Source organism: Helobdella robusta (genome assembly GCF_000326865.2).
Source record: "Helobdella robusta unplaced genomic scaffold HELROscaffold_23, whole genome shotgun sequence".
Lineage (NCBI taxonomy): Eukaryota > Metazoa > Annelida > Clitellata > Rhynchobdellida > Glossiphoniidae > Helobdella > Helobdella robusta.
In genome coordinates, this window is record NW_008704216.1 from 2,605,246 (window position 1) to 2,620,622 (window position 15,377).

Here is a 15,377-nt window from a genome sequence, read left to right on the forward strand (position 1 = left end):
CATAACTAGTAGCTATAGAAGTGGCAACAATATTCCCGTTCATGTTGCAAATAGTAGTAATAGCAGTAGTAGCAGCAGCATTAGTAGTTGTTGTTGTCGTCGAAGATCGCAGAGGTAGTTGTAGTTGTAATGTATTCAAGTTACTCATTTCCTCATTGACATCTGCACCTTTGTTGATGTTGTTGCTGCTGCTGTTGTTGCTGCTATGACCTATGTTGTTAGTGTTTTTTGGTCTTATGGTAGTATTTTTTGCTTTACTGTTACTGCTATTGTTGGCAAAGTCGTTGCTATTGTCGTCATCAATGTTGATGTTGTCATCAATGTTGTTGTCAATGTTGTTGTTGTTGTTGTTGTCATCAACGTAGTTACTATTTTTAATACTATTGCTGATTTTCTTATCAGTTTTATTTCTATTACTGTCACTGTTATTTTTTGCGTTGTTTGTTAAATCGTTGTTGTTGTTGTTGTTGCAACTGACTGTTTTATGTTGAGGTAGATCGTTCCTTTTACAAGCTTGAATATTTTTCAGCAAAATTGGAATGAAGTCTATTTGAGAAATGTCATCATAATCATCGCCACTGCCATCGTCATCAAAATCATCATCATCACCATTATCATCACTATCATCATCATAATCGTCGTCATCTGACTGAATAGTTGAATGATCTAAATTGTTGTTGTTGTTGTTGGTTTGTTGTTGTTTTGTTCGGTGTGGTTGTTGTTGATGTTTTTGTGGTGAAAGTTGTTTTGATGGCAATTGTTGTTGTTGTCGTAGCTGTGATGTTTGATGTTGTTGTTGCTGTGATGTTTGATGATGTTGTTGTAATGTTCGTGTTTGTTGGAATGGTCTGTCAAATTGTTCTTCCGATGTTGGACTCTTACAGCTGACTGAGATCACATCAGCTGACTGTAGTTAATGATGACAATATCATCATCATCATCATTATCATCATCTTCTTCCTCATCATCACCATTCTAATCGTCATCACGATGATCATCAATATTTTAATCATTAAAATGGTAGCAAGCATCACTTGCATATACAGAATTTCTATCGTCGAAACGATCTCGACAATCTGTACCATCACCACCACCACCAAAATCATCATCACATTCATCATCCCAATCATCATCTCAATCATCTTCTTCACAGTCACCATCGGTGGCGGATCTGGAAGGGAGGGGGAAGGAGGTGGTAAGCCCCCTTCAAATTTATAAATTTCAACATTTTTTAAATGTTGATCCCCGTCAATTGGTCATGACCGCCAGCACAGTTTCCACGACCATGACCATCATCACAACCCTCACTACCACCACCCCCATTGACCACCACTCCCACCACCATCAGCAGACCTGACTAGACGATAGTTGATAGTAGCAGTTGTAGCAGTGTTGGGCATTGTCAGGGTCCTCCATCCTGCTGTACACATCACTCAAACTCCACCACGCTCTCATCTCCCCCATCTGCAATGAATGATGAAGATGATACTGATCATGATCATAGTTAAGACGATGATGATGCCATGATGGTGATTTTCAGAGCGGACAAATTACCACATTACGGTAATACTTCGAAAGACAATCAATTGAAGACAGAACCATCTTCAGGGTTTATTGCGATGACCATATAAATGGATTCTGACCTATCAATGAAGAATCATATAAATCAACTTTGCCGTCGATGTTCCCACCAGCTGCACAAAATTAGACCCACCAGACGTCATCTGACTGTTGAATCATAGAGGACGCTTGTTTGTAGTTTAAATGGACGGAGTGAAAGAAGGTTCTCAGCATCGTGAGCACAACTTTGCAATGATCTAACCGTAGAACTAAAAAGAATTGACAACATAACCCGAACGATTTTCAAGAAGTGTTAAAAATCCATCTGCTAAACAATCCATAGTGAAACTAGCGCTTCTGAGGTTCTTTCGTGAAAAGCGCTATATTATACAACACAACCGAAACACAACACAATACAACACAACTGATAATGAGATGCATCAGAGGTACCCATCGAATTTGTGCAGAGAAACATGATTGGTTGTGGTTGAAAGGATTTGGGGTCCGGCAGGTAACACTGGAAAGATCAATAATGACTGACCAAACAATCAACCAACCAATCAGCTAATCAACCAATCAGCTAATCATAATCAACCAACCAACCAATCAGCTAATCAACCAACCAACCAACCTTATCTTTGAGTAGTTTGGCTAGCACGAGATGTTCTTGGTGGTACTTGAGAGACACCTTCAACTTTCCAATCAGTGAATACGCATTACCTTGTATGACATTGTCATCCTCACTATCATAATCACCATCAACATCATCATATTTGTCATCACCACCACACGTTCGTCATCATAATTATCATCGTCATCATTATCCATAGAATGATGAGAACAAAATTACCAAAAAGAACATTTATCAGACCACTACTCTTATGACATCATCACTAGCAATACAATAACAAAAATCATCACCATCACCATCATCGTCACCCTCACTATTATCATCACCATCACTATCACCATCACCATGGCAACAACCTAAGTTATAATGTGCCTGTGCTTCCATCGCTTTATCACCAATCTGCTGAGAGAGGGTGAGACAGGCCCTGCATGTGGTGAGTGAACGAATAAACAAACAACCCAAACATGCAAACACACAACACCGACAAACACAAGACAAACAAAAAACAAAACACAAGCAAACAACATAAACAACACAACACAAACAAACAACACGAACAAACAAACTAGACACCAACTAACTCATAATGTGTAATGGCAGTTTGAAATCGTCTACTGAATATGCAACAGTTGCCCAAATTCGTGTGCGCCCTCTTCTGGGCCTCCAGGTCTCCATGCAGACATGCCAACTTCAACCTCTGTCAAATTAATTATTTCACGTTTATCTTACCTATTAATATCATATTTTTTTCACAATTTTTTCTCCGCCATTTTTAGAAGACACTTTCACACACACACACACACACACACACACACACACACACACACACACACACACACACACACAGAGAGAGAGAGAGAGAGAGACAGAGGGCAGGTGAGCATGCGTGAATCAATGTTGGATATGACAGGTGCGGATCCAAGTATTCCAACCCAGTCACTACAAAAATCAGACACTTGAAACCATCTCACTGCTTATAATGAATGATTATTATCATTACTACCATTCCAGCTATTACTATCATTATCATTACCACCATCACTACTGCCACTGTCAACGTTATTGGCTGCAAAAAACACAGCCACTGACTATTAGCACTATTGCCACTACTACCACTACCAGCACTGCCCTCACCATCACCATCATCCTCATCACCATCAACACCACCACCTGACGACCTTCTTATGGTAGAGGATGGCTTCCTTGAACTCGCCCAGGAGGTAGAGAGCATTGCCAACGTTACCATAGCAACGACCCAACAACGATGAGTCCTCCTTCACTTGCTTCGACGCCTCGATTGACAGTCTGTTGGTGCCATGATGATGATGATGGTGGCGATGGTGATGATCGTGGCGATGATGATGATGATGGTGATGATGATGGCGACGATGGTGGTGGTGGTGGTGATGATAGCGATGATGATGATAGTGAAAATGATGATGACGATGATGATAATGGTGGTGGTGGTGGTGAAAACGACGATGACGATGATGACGATAATCATCGCAATATAATCTTGATGGTAAATAATAATAATAATAAGTTAATAAGATAATAAGTTAATAATAATAATAACAAGAACAATGTTAATAATGATAATTACAACAACAATGATAGCAATAATGGTACTCGAAATAAAAGTCACAATGCAGTCACATAACTGATTAGAGTGAGATGAAATATAAATCTCAGTGTGGTGTGACGTCATCAACAACTACGGAGATATAAAACTATCATCAGTCGATTTATAGCTAGCATGAAAGATGCAATATGAATAATTTAAAAAAACTACTTGTAATTATGGATAGCTTGCAAGAGGGAGTTGTGAGTTCGGCCCTGAACTTCAATTTCATTGACTAAAGACTGCTTGGCAACTGCATAATGTACGTTGCCAGTGTTGTAGTAGGCCTTGGCTTCTCCTGCCTGTTCTCAATAGCATGTGATCGGTTGATTGATTGATTAATTGGTTGATTGACACATTGGTTGGTTAGTTGATTGATTGTTTGATTGATTGATTGATGATGATGCAATCCATTATCTTAATGATGATCATGCAAATAACATTAACAAATAAACAGCATCGACAAACAACATCAACATACCACATCAACAAACAAGCAACAGTCAAATAACAACATCCACCAACAAACAACCCCAAACAACTTTAGCACACACAAACAAGCACCAACAAACTTCAATAAACAACAACAAACAACTACAAACAAACAGCAAACCAAGTCGGCAGTCTCCTTATAAATCTTCAATTGATGTTGGCAACATGCAAATGCCTCTTCAAACAGGTTTAATGCCTTCAGCGCGATGCTCAAGTTGCTGTAAGCCTTGCCCTCATTGGCTCGATCTCTCATCATCCTGTGATGTATGACGACGACGACAATGATGATGGTGGATGGTGAAATGTTTGGTTTCTTATGCTTTATTGCGTTGAGTGTGTTTAAAATTGCATCAAACATATGATTAGGTGCTGTTAGATGCTGATTTATATTACCACCTCAATTTTATATTTATGTTGTGGAATGAAATTAGGCCATTTTTAGTGAAACCATTGTTATAATTACGTATGTCAGTTTGGATTGTTGTATTAGTCAATTAAAATACAAAAATAGACTTAAACCTGGCCAAGTTGAGATCATAGTTGTAATATTTGAGAGCTTCTCTATACTGGTGTAAAACGAAATAAGCATTGCCCAGTTCGGTGTAGATGGCACTCAAGGTATCAAGGTCGCTGGTACCAACTTGCAGGGCTGTCTCAAACAACTGGACCCCACGTTTGCAGTCACCCTGCCCACAAAAACGTTCACCTTCTAATGCCAGTTGCAAACATGTTTTTTGAAGTTCACTCGTGCTCTCCATTGCTGGGATTTACTTGCATGTGCCCACAAAAATAAATCAAACTTTCAAGATTATCTTTGTGTTAATATTATGCTATTAATTATTTATTATGTGATTATTATAATATTATTATGCTTAGTTTGTGTTGGACTAAGACCTTAGCACCTAGCCTATCTAGACTTACTTAGTAGTTAATTAAATTAAAGTACTACTGTACTGCAAGTAATCACTACTTTTCTTATTTATGGTACTTACTTTACCAATAATAATAATAATAAATAAAACAAAGTTAAGTTAGATTTGGTTGGATCGATAGAGGCTAGGTTTTTTTATGTTTTATTCTTTATTTTATTGTTTTTTAGAAGTCTGTCATACTTTATTTATTAATTTTATATTAGTTAATATTAATTTTAAATAAACTAATTTATCTCTATACGTATAGTTATATTTACAAAAATTTAGAGACGCAAACGTTCCCCCAGTCAGTGACTTCCAAAACATCGGTAGCACGCGATTCCAAACAATTTTTTCTTAAAAAACCGTTCACTTTTAATAACTTATTTATTTTAAAAAGCCATTTAAATTAAATCATCGTTCGAACATGCGCGCAGAGGTAACAACACCGAACAATCCAGGTGGGCCGAATTATTTTACTTTTTCAAACAATTATGAGATATAAATAAATATATAAAAATTATTTTAATAATTTTATTTTTATATTTATTTAAATGTTTTAAGAAAATTTTCAAGATTTAAATGTTTGTTACTAGCAGTCAAATTATTTATCTTTGTAATATTCAAGGTTGTGGCTCCGCTGGCTTCGCTTTATTTGTTCTCATCTCAGTTGATTAAAAAGTAAGTTAGTTTAAAGTAAAAAAGATGTTGTTTTCGAGATTGGGTCTGCTGAGGACGAGAGGCACCATGTCCGTCGTTCGTCAGTTTCACATCGACCAACAAGGCAGACCGGGAGCGGTAGGAATTTATTTTCACTGAATGTGAACTTGAGATTTTTCATGTTTTACTAATTATCACTCTATTTTTTCCCTGTAGAATTTGCCTTTTGACATCCACAACAGAAAGAAACTGTTGGCTCTCATGATCGTCTTTTTCGGCTCTGGATTTGGAGCACCTTTCTTCCTTCTGAGACACCAGCTCCTGAAGGATTAAAAATTTAAACTAAAGATTAACTTTCCTAGTTTTTTTAGTTAGTTCAGTTCAATCTTAATTCTTAATGGTTCATTCAAGGTGTCCTGGTTATGACATTAAACTTACCCTCACTGCCTTGTGAGTGATGTTGGATCATCAAAGGCTAGGCCCACCGCTTATAACTGTGGTTGCGTAAGGAAGGGTGCCCTGCGTAAAAATTAGCCAAATAAATTACTTATGATGGAATGGCGTCGAGGGGTATTTCGGTTTCATCATAGGTAGCCAAACGGCAACCCCCGATCTCGGGGAAAATGTCGTCTAAACGTGTGTTGTTGTTGTAATGGTTCATTCAAGTCAAGTTCACCTATCAGCTCAACACCAAAAGCCAATACTTTCACTGTTGAGTTGAAACAAGAAACTTAAAATAAAAATATCTAGTTTTCTTTATTGCATTATTTGTTCTATGTGTTTTTAATTTAATTTTTATATTAATTTTATCTACCTAAATAAAGTCAAATTGTCTACTTTACTCTGATGTCAACTAGTCTAACTCCAAGATCAGCCTACTGACTGACAAGCCTACTACTGTACTATGATAATGTGTAGCATTGTTTAACTCTCAATTTTCAAGAAAACATTTCATCCATTTACTTGTACAGTACGGTGTACACCAGAATTTTTTTTAAATGTCAAATTCAAATTGAAGATGTTTTATCTGCAGTTACAAGCTCTCCTAACCTAATTTGATTCTAATTTAGTTGAAAGCTTAAATTATATTAAGTTTGTTATGGTTAACCATTAATTAAGCAAATGTTAATTTTAATCTTAACTTAGTTTAAAAGTTTTAAACTAACAATGTTAGTTTAAACATAATTTTTTACTATTGTAAGTATGAATGAACTTTTCTAGGTGTAAAGTTTCAAGAGTTTGATTCTTATTTTTAAATTATTTAATAATAGTAGAAACTCAATAAGTTGAAATATTTTAATTAATAAAAATTGTTCCACTATATCTGATTTTTAATTATTATAACGATTAATGTAGAAACAATAAAAATAGTTACTACTTTTAAATTTTTACCAAGCCTAGAATGAACTTGCTAGCTGACTCACTCCATCTCTGTTTCTAATTTATGTTTCCATGTAACATTAAGTTACAATTTTAGCACATTATTCATTAGTAAAATAATCTCTTCAAAATTATTTAACCAATTCACACATTAATTATTAGGACACCTCATTTAAACTATCATTATTATTATTTATGTTGTATTTGATCTATGCCATTGCATTACCATGCTGTATTTTATGACAATTTATTATATTGATTTTATTATATATTATTAAATTATGTTTGGTTTATATTATTGTAATAAATGTTATAATTTTCAGGTGTCGACAATATGTTGCAAACATTCACTTGCCGTAAACAATGAAGACAAGAGTGACAGTGTTTCATTAATGTTTAATTGGAGGACAATGTTATATAATGCATGAATTTTTAAAGTCTGGGTTTATTAAAATTTGATACCCCCTCAATTATGTTTTTTCGTTTAGTGTTTCGCTTTCGACATTGGTCAAAAAAACTGAATCAAATTAAATTATTTAATCATAAATTTTTGAGTGCGGGCTTTGAGCTAATCCGGTTGGCGTGTTATTTTGATTAAGTGAAATTCTTCCACTTTCGAAATATGCATGTGCGTCGTGTGGTGCGGGTCGGCACGACAGCTTAATTTACAACTATAGAATATCATGTATTATAAAGAATATAAAAAAAACCCGGTGTCTGAAGTATTTCAACGTATCAGTTGTACCGAAATATTCATTGCTTTGTTATTTGAAAGATTCAACAGCTTGTGTAATTATTTACAATGATGTTTGCAAAACTTATACGCACGTTACAAATACGCCAGCGAAATAATATAATAACTCAGAGGGTTGAACTTGTGCAGAGTGCCATTCAAGATATTTTAGTATTGAAATGACCCTGCTCTTTTCTTTAAAAACTTTCTGGGGCTGGGATCTGAAGCTGCATCGTCGTCGCACTTTTTATATTATTTCTGCTGAGAACTTCTAAAAATAGCGTACGGATAATGACTGGCCCGCAGAAACTATAGATTGACGATGTATCGTATTCATTTTCACATTTTTATGTTAAGTTTCAATTCCTTTAATACACCATCTGAGATTCTCGTGGCCGAGTAGTTAGCGTGTTCGTCTACTTACTCCCACGACCCGGGTTCCAATCCTGCAGTTTTTGCGGGTTCATCCGGGTAACCTACCCCCGGCCAACCCAGCCGTCTATAAAGATCTTCAGAATTTTAATGATGAATCACTACCGTAAATAAAATGTAAACGCTGCAGTTTGATAATTCATTAATTTATTCATAAAATGGCCCACACTTCTTAAACATTCGACATCTCAACTCCACACTGTTTTAATGTTATCTCACTCACCAAACGTTCCTCGCATATACTTTCATGACGGCATCTTCTTCATCACCTGGATGTCTTCAACCGGAATTGTTTTCTTCCACTAATGATGAAATGGTGAGGAGGGTAATAATGGTAGCAACGAAAATGATGACACTATGATGACATCATTGTTGTCACAAATATTGAATGATGATGATGATGTCAGGTCAGATGTCGTAATGATGAATGAGATGATCCTGATGCTGGTATGGTATATAAATAATTTATTCGTGAAATATTATTAAAACGTTGGGCCATACCACCAAGTTAAAGTTTTCAAGTTTTTTTTATGTCAATAAAAACAAGTCAGTTTCTCATCGACGTGTCTGCTTTAAATTTTTCTAACGAATTTATCTCCACTTGTAATATTACTGTTGTTACTCGCTGGTGCTCTGTTCGAAGTTGTTACTGCTGATTTGGTAGAGAAAGTGTTGTTGTTCTGTTAGGTTATTTTTGTGAAAGCGTTTATGTACTGCCACGTGACGTTTGATGTTAAGTATTACCTATTACCTCAGTAAGTGATATTACATACATTTGTTTATTGTAGGGTAAACAAATTACGGAGAGTTGGAGACACACAATCGTTTGAAGCACGGTATATAGATAACTTTGATACAGAATGTTGCTTATTATTGTTACTTATACAATTGGAACGTGCGCATTTTGTTATGTAATAACCACATGTTTACATCACCAACAACACCAACAACTACTACGACACAGCAACAACAACATGTAAAAAGTATTAAAAAGTGAAAATGTGCATCATCCCAGGTGTGCATACAAAAAATGTACACACACATCAATCAAATAAATTGCGCGTACGCCAATAAAACAATGAACACAGGTGGAAATATAACCAATACACGTGTGTTGTGTTACCCTGCAGCGTTCAGTGTTGTTGTGTCTGTTGTACAATGTTTTTACACACTCCGCAGTCTCAACTCTACAAATAATGTACATTATTCATATATATGTATGTGTGCAAAATATTGTGTACACGCGCGCATGTATGAGTGTGTTTGTGTACAACTTCCATTGTGTATTGTTCCATTGTCGGTTAGTTACAAGTTGGAGTAACGTAACATATGATTTTACGTATTTCGTATTTTCTTGTTTCTCGAGACGCGTTGTTGAATTATTATTTTACTGGTTCACCTGGTTTGGTTACTTTATATGTTGGTTGAGAAGTATTCATGTCAGTATCATTGTTATTGAAAATCTCGTTCGTTGTTAGTTTGTGAAAACATGAACATTTTTTACATAAAATGTTCATTCAATTCAATAACGTCGGTTAATATAAATAACATAACTTCTATTTGTTACATCTAGTATTTAAAAATATTGTTACAACATACAATTGTGTTGTATATTTATAACACATAATTTAGTTTTATAACAACATATAATTGTGTTATATGATAATAAAATGTTAAAAAGCTTGTTGTAATTCAAAACGGAATACTTATTTGTTAAAAATTATGTTTGTTTAACAACCGTTTAACAATTTAACAGTTCTGTAAATGATAAATCGTTTAAGCATTTGCTGATTTCAAAAATTATTAGTGTTGAGAAAACGAAAACATCATCATCACCATCATCATCACCATCATCATCACCATAACAATCGATATTGAAAATATAATAGCAACAGGAAATTACAACAGCAGCGGCAACAATCCGTGTCAACAATAACATCAACCATATCATCAGCATCATACAGATTACAAACATAGACATACGTAGCAGAAGCAAAATTGGCAAACATAACAACGTCGTCGGCAAAGTAACGCTAGCGATAACATCAACGACATCAACGATACCAACGACAGCAGCAACTACAACAACAGAGCAGCCAGCAGTAACCACATCTGCGACAACAACACACAATTACCCCCACTTTACGTACTCAGCTCAGTCAACTTACCATTATTAACTAACTCCACCGTCAGCAAGTTCTTCGAAGCAGGTTGTATATATCAAGTTTCTTACTCAAAAATGTTCTCACATTAATTAATGAATACAACTTGCGACCATTCATTCTGGTAACTTTTCAATTCACGATATTTTTTTCACCCTCATGTACAGGTCTGTTAATTGTTGTTTCTTTTGACGCATTACTGAGAGAGATATCAGCCCAGCAAACTCCCTCACACACCTCCTCATGTGGACAGACGAATTCGAACCGGGTCACTGCAACTTAAGACTAAGCACTTTTACCAACACTACATAATTAATACATGTTGTACAGTCTTCATGTAACAAGCTCATACATTGAGACATGTTGTACAGTCTTGTGCGTGCATCTAGGAAATATTTCATCTTACACTCTCCATTTACTGCTTGAAATTCATATATATATTTTTTTTATTTTTTCAGGATTTTTGTAGGCGATGTAGTTTGAAAAGGTATATAAGCAGCGACCGTTAACAACTTTTCAAATACAAGCGCTATAAATAACTTGAAACGTTTCTATACATTCTTCAAAATGCCTCACAGCTACAAAAAGTTTAATAACATCAACGGCAACAACAACAACAACAACACTAACAACAGCGCTAACCGTCATTTACAAAAAGTCAACACAACCAACAACGACGTCAGCAGCGACAATTATTACTACGGCCCATGCAGATCCAACGACTCTCCAACGACACCTCTACCACCTATGGGCCACGCTTCACGAATGATGCTGCTTAGCAAGGGCATAAAGCCGGAACCTAACTATCTTCTGCTGGGGGAGGTGGAAAAGGAGTTGAGAGCTGTGAAGGAAAAATCAAAATTTGAAAAAACAAAACAAAACGGATTTCACGAACCATCCAACCAGCAACAACAACACAACCAGCAAAGCAAACAGCAACATGATATTCAACAGTTAGATGTTAGTAATTTGTTGAATGAAATGAAAATGTCAAAAAAGTGGCAAAACCTCAATGTCAGTGGAGGCAACAATTTGAACGGCAACGATAACTTCAGCAACGTACCAACTCCAGAAGATGGCAGGCAACTAAATTTGCCCAAAAAACGTCAGGCACCACCAATACCAGTTGATAAAAATAATAGCAACATCAGCAATAATTATAGCAACAGAAATGCAAGCGAATCAAAACTTCAGGCATCGTCTTTAAATGTATCAAGCCCAAATTCACCGTATCAGAACCCTTCAACCAATCTATTCTTATTCCCCAACAACAACGGAAAGAGCGTAACGGTAACAGCATCGACAGCTTCTGACGACATAAGACCACACATGCTCACAACCAGCACAACAGACCTGAGCAGTGCCCAATCCACTTCGGCTAACAGTTTGTTTGACGATTTCAGGAAGGGCAGCAGTTTCAATCTTCTACAAAGTCTTGATGAATATTTGAACGCGGCAGAAGTTGGCAAGTTGCATGCCAGCGAAGGTGCAACTGTTGTTACTCCAAACGAAATTAACAGTTTCAATTACCCTAATAATTATAACAGCAGTAACAATCACAATAATTCTTATAACATTCCTTGGAACAAAAACTTCAAAAATGGAGATGAGTTGAATTCTCATCCATTTACCCCGAGCACAACGAGCAACTATTTACATCATACTGTTCAACCACATGAAGGCAACAAAACTAGCACGCCAATAACTTACCTCATCAAAGACAAAACTAACATCATCTTTGAAAACAACAGCAAACAACAACACCTAGACGAAAACACAGACGTAGATCTTTTGAACTTCAAAACGGACAACGGAATTCCAAAAGAAGATGGTGTGGATGGAATAATGGGAAATTTTGTCTTGAGAAGTAAAAGTAAATTTTCGCTGGATGGCGAGGTTGTTGGAAGTTCTACCATGAATGGAACGGTTAAAGTGAAGCCATCTGATATTAAAAAGCACAGGTTTGTATGTGCTTCATTCTTATTTTGCGTATATTCAATCAACTTCAAGATTAAAATTTATAGCAATAAATATTTCATAAATAAATTTTTTGTTGTATTTAGAATTTGGTTGAATTTGAATCCCGGTTTGAAAGTCAACCAGCAACTGCCTCCCCACAGCGACAGGACAGACGACACCAATATCAACTCTTCAAATCTTAGCTGCTACGACGTGTTGAACGATTCTGGCTTTCACAACAACTACAACGACCACCACAACGGCAACATGGACAGCAACGACTCCGACACAAATTTTCCCAGGTGGTCTGGTTACCCAGCTTCGGGGAAAGTCACAAAAATAACAAACAAGTACCGAAGTAGCTCAGCCACTGAGCTCGGAGTTAGACGAAAAAGTTGGGACAGCAAACTGGCAAACAAGCACACTGATAAGTTCATGAGGGAAACGAAACATTACTGCGGTAGAAATGTGGACATTGAAGTTTGGTGGCTGATCGTCATCATCATGGTCTGCTTCTGCATCGGCTTCATCTGCGGCTTCCTTCCGGGATGGTTCACACGCAAATGTTGATCGGATTTTTGGAGCGCGCGTACACGTACATGCGAATCGATTGAGAATGCGGACGCTTCTTAAGAAGTTTCTACCTTTTGTTTGTCGGGAGAACACAAGCAAATCTTTTGAAATTTATTTGTTGATCAATTAAACGATATTTTACAAACTAATATTTCACAGGTAAAATTCAGGAACTCCTCACGTTTTAAATAAAAAATCGCCTTGTAGTGTAATCGGACTATAACAATTACTCAACCGGTCGTTCACACAACAGTACAATTTTTATTTATTTCTTCAAACTTTATTACGATTGTGGTGAATATGCTTTATTTGTGAAAATTTGAGTTTTTTTGTAACTGATAAAAAAAAAACATCTAGCATACTGCGGCACACGGCGATTGAAGAGACAAAAACGGAGCATGAAGGAAAAACTTTCAAGGCATTCCTAATTCATTTCAAATCTTCGTCTATATCAGCAATTACATAACGGACGACTGTCGCGATCTAACATCAAAAACTAGCTGAAAATTCCAAACAGATCCAACAATTTAAACTCCCAACAGAAAACATTTAAATACAAATGAAATTTTATCCACAAACAATCCATTCAGTTGCAGAAAAATTAAATATAAATAAATGATCCCACATAAGTTTATTAATAATTTTCAAAATGAATTCATGAATTTTATACATTTTCAATTTACATAATAGTAGCATATAAAAAAATCAAACCAAAAATAAACGATAATGATAATAATAAAGTAACATAAACAATAATGAAAAAAAAACCATTTGCAGCCGCTCAAATAGCCACGTAAGAACCAGAAAAGAGCAGAAATAATTATAACAAACAGGAATACTAATAGCAATAAATTACGAAGAAGCTGCGTGCGTTTCATTTTTATCGGCGTTAATATTGTTGTTGATTATGTCACTAACAACATGTTGATGTTGTTGTTGTTGCAACGACTCGCCAGAGTTAACGTAATTATTAAGTAGCAAATCTCTTTGCTGTTGTTGTAGTAATAGTTGATTACCGTCAAGAGGAGCTGTAGCCATATTTAGACCACCAATATTGCCGCCACTGTTACTACTCAACTTCAACCTTTCCAGCAAATCCGAAGGGATCAAAAACTGCTGTTGTTGTTGTTGGTCGCTTGACAGGGTGGGGTTGTATGAAGGGAATGACATGTTGACACCTGGGTAAGATGGAAACTTCATGTTTGGAAGTCCTGCATGTCAGAGTGACGTACGATTATTACTACTTTAAATTATAGTATTTTAGCAGTAAGCTTATTCTCACTCAACCACAAAGAAAAATAAAATAAAAATCTATTAATGAGAAGTAACATCGCATTCACATTGTTTAAATTTTATATGAAATTTCATCTTATTTTAATTACGTTTCAAAATTAAAAAATCCATCATCTGCAATGCTTACAAACAAAAGACATAAGAAAACACAAACCAGCCAGGGCACCAGAACTCGCTGGGTCAATGCTGCCAGCGTGACCAGAGAAAGCAACAGTGGCAGGTGTCGTTGTTGTTGACTGAAGATTAGGCAACGTGTAGGAGAAGTTTGCTGTCAAAGTAGTTGGATCAAATTAAATTGTTTGTTAGCCAACGAGATCACTATGGCATAGAGTGGAATGTACTAAACAATATAAAAACATAAAAGCTGGAGTATACTTGAACTGCGTGAAAAAAAAACAAAAAATGGTAAAATGACTAACACCAAACAAAGACAATTTCTATTTAATTTAAGAGATAAAAATAACAAATGGCACTTTTGCATAAAAGACCAGAGATGCAGCAAACATACAAAAATCAGACAGACAAAAAACACATACAAAAACAAAAAAACGAGCTCAAACAGAATGAAAGAAGAAAAATAAACACACATCTAAAATAGAAACAACTCCCAATAGAAAAAAAAAATTCATAAACACACAGTAGAACAAACTATTTTAAAAAATAAAATGATAAAAATAGAGAGTAAAATGGAATGTAATACGTTTGAATCCTGCTGGTAAGCTGGTGGGGAAAGCAGTGGTGGTGGGCAATCCAGCAGTGGACAATCCAGGAGTTGGAGCACTGTTCAGGAGGTTCTGCAGATGTTGCTGAAAATCTGTGCAAATGCATTATATCCGTTAAATATTTATCAACCGTTTCAATTCAATTTGCATTTAATTTTGCAGCATCTTTCTTTCATTTGAACCTTGAATTTTGTTGAAAAATCCTAAATAAAAATGCAACTACTCGATTTTATACCATAAATGAATAG

General features: G+C 35.8%; 3 protein-coding genes across 3 annotated transcripts; 2 read left to right on the plus strand and 1 right to left on the minus strand.

Annotated features, from left to right (window-relative positions):
- Positions 1–1,344: 1,344 nt before the first annotated feature.
- On the minus strand, positions 1,345–5,062 carry HELRODRAFT_79051 (hypothetical protein; the record flags this gene model as incomplete). Its single annotated transcript, XM_009019109.1, has 8 exons — positions 1,345–1,464; positions 2,192–2,280; positions 2,545–2,615; positions 2,773–2,888; positions 3,370–3,496; positions 3,984–4,114; positions 4,426–4,561; positions 4,824–5,062. The coding sequence occupies 8 exons, from the start codon at positions 5,060–5,062 to the stop codon at positions 1,345–1,347; spliced, it is 1,029 nt and encodes a 342-aa protein (XP_009017357.1).
- An 805-nt stretch (positions 5,063–5,867) lies between these two features.
- Positions 5,868–7,584, plus strand: HELRODRAFT_185582 (hypothetical protein). Its single transcript, XM_009019110.1, has 3 exons — positions 5,868–6,013; positions 6,092–6,286; positions 6,542–7,584. The coding sequence occupies exons 1-2, from the start codon at positions 5,921–5,923 to the stop codon at positions 6,206–6,208; spliced, it is 210 nt and encodes a 69-aa protein (XP_009017358.1). The 5' UTR covers positions 5,868–5,920; the 3' UTR covers positions 6,209–6,286; positions 6,542–7,584.
- A 3,565-nt stretch (positions 7,585–11,149) lies between these two features.
- Positions 11,150–14,295, plus strand: HELRODRAFT_191725 (hypothetical protein; the record flags this gene model as incomplete). Its single annotated transcript, XM_009019111.1, has 2 exons — positions 11,150–12,543; positions 12,646–14,295. The coding sequence occupies 2 exons, from the start codon at positions 11,150–11,152 to the stop codon at positions 13,109–13,111; spliced, it is 1,860 nt and encodes a 619-aa protein (XP_009017359.1). The 3' UTR covers positions 13,112–14,295.
- Between the last annotated feature and the right edge of the window lie 1,082 nt (positions 14,296–15,377).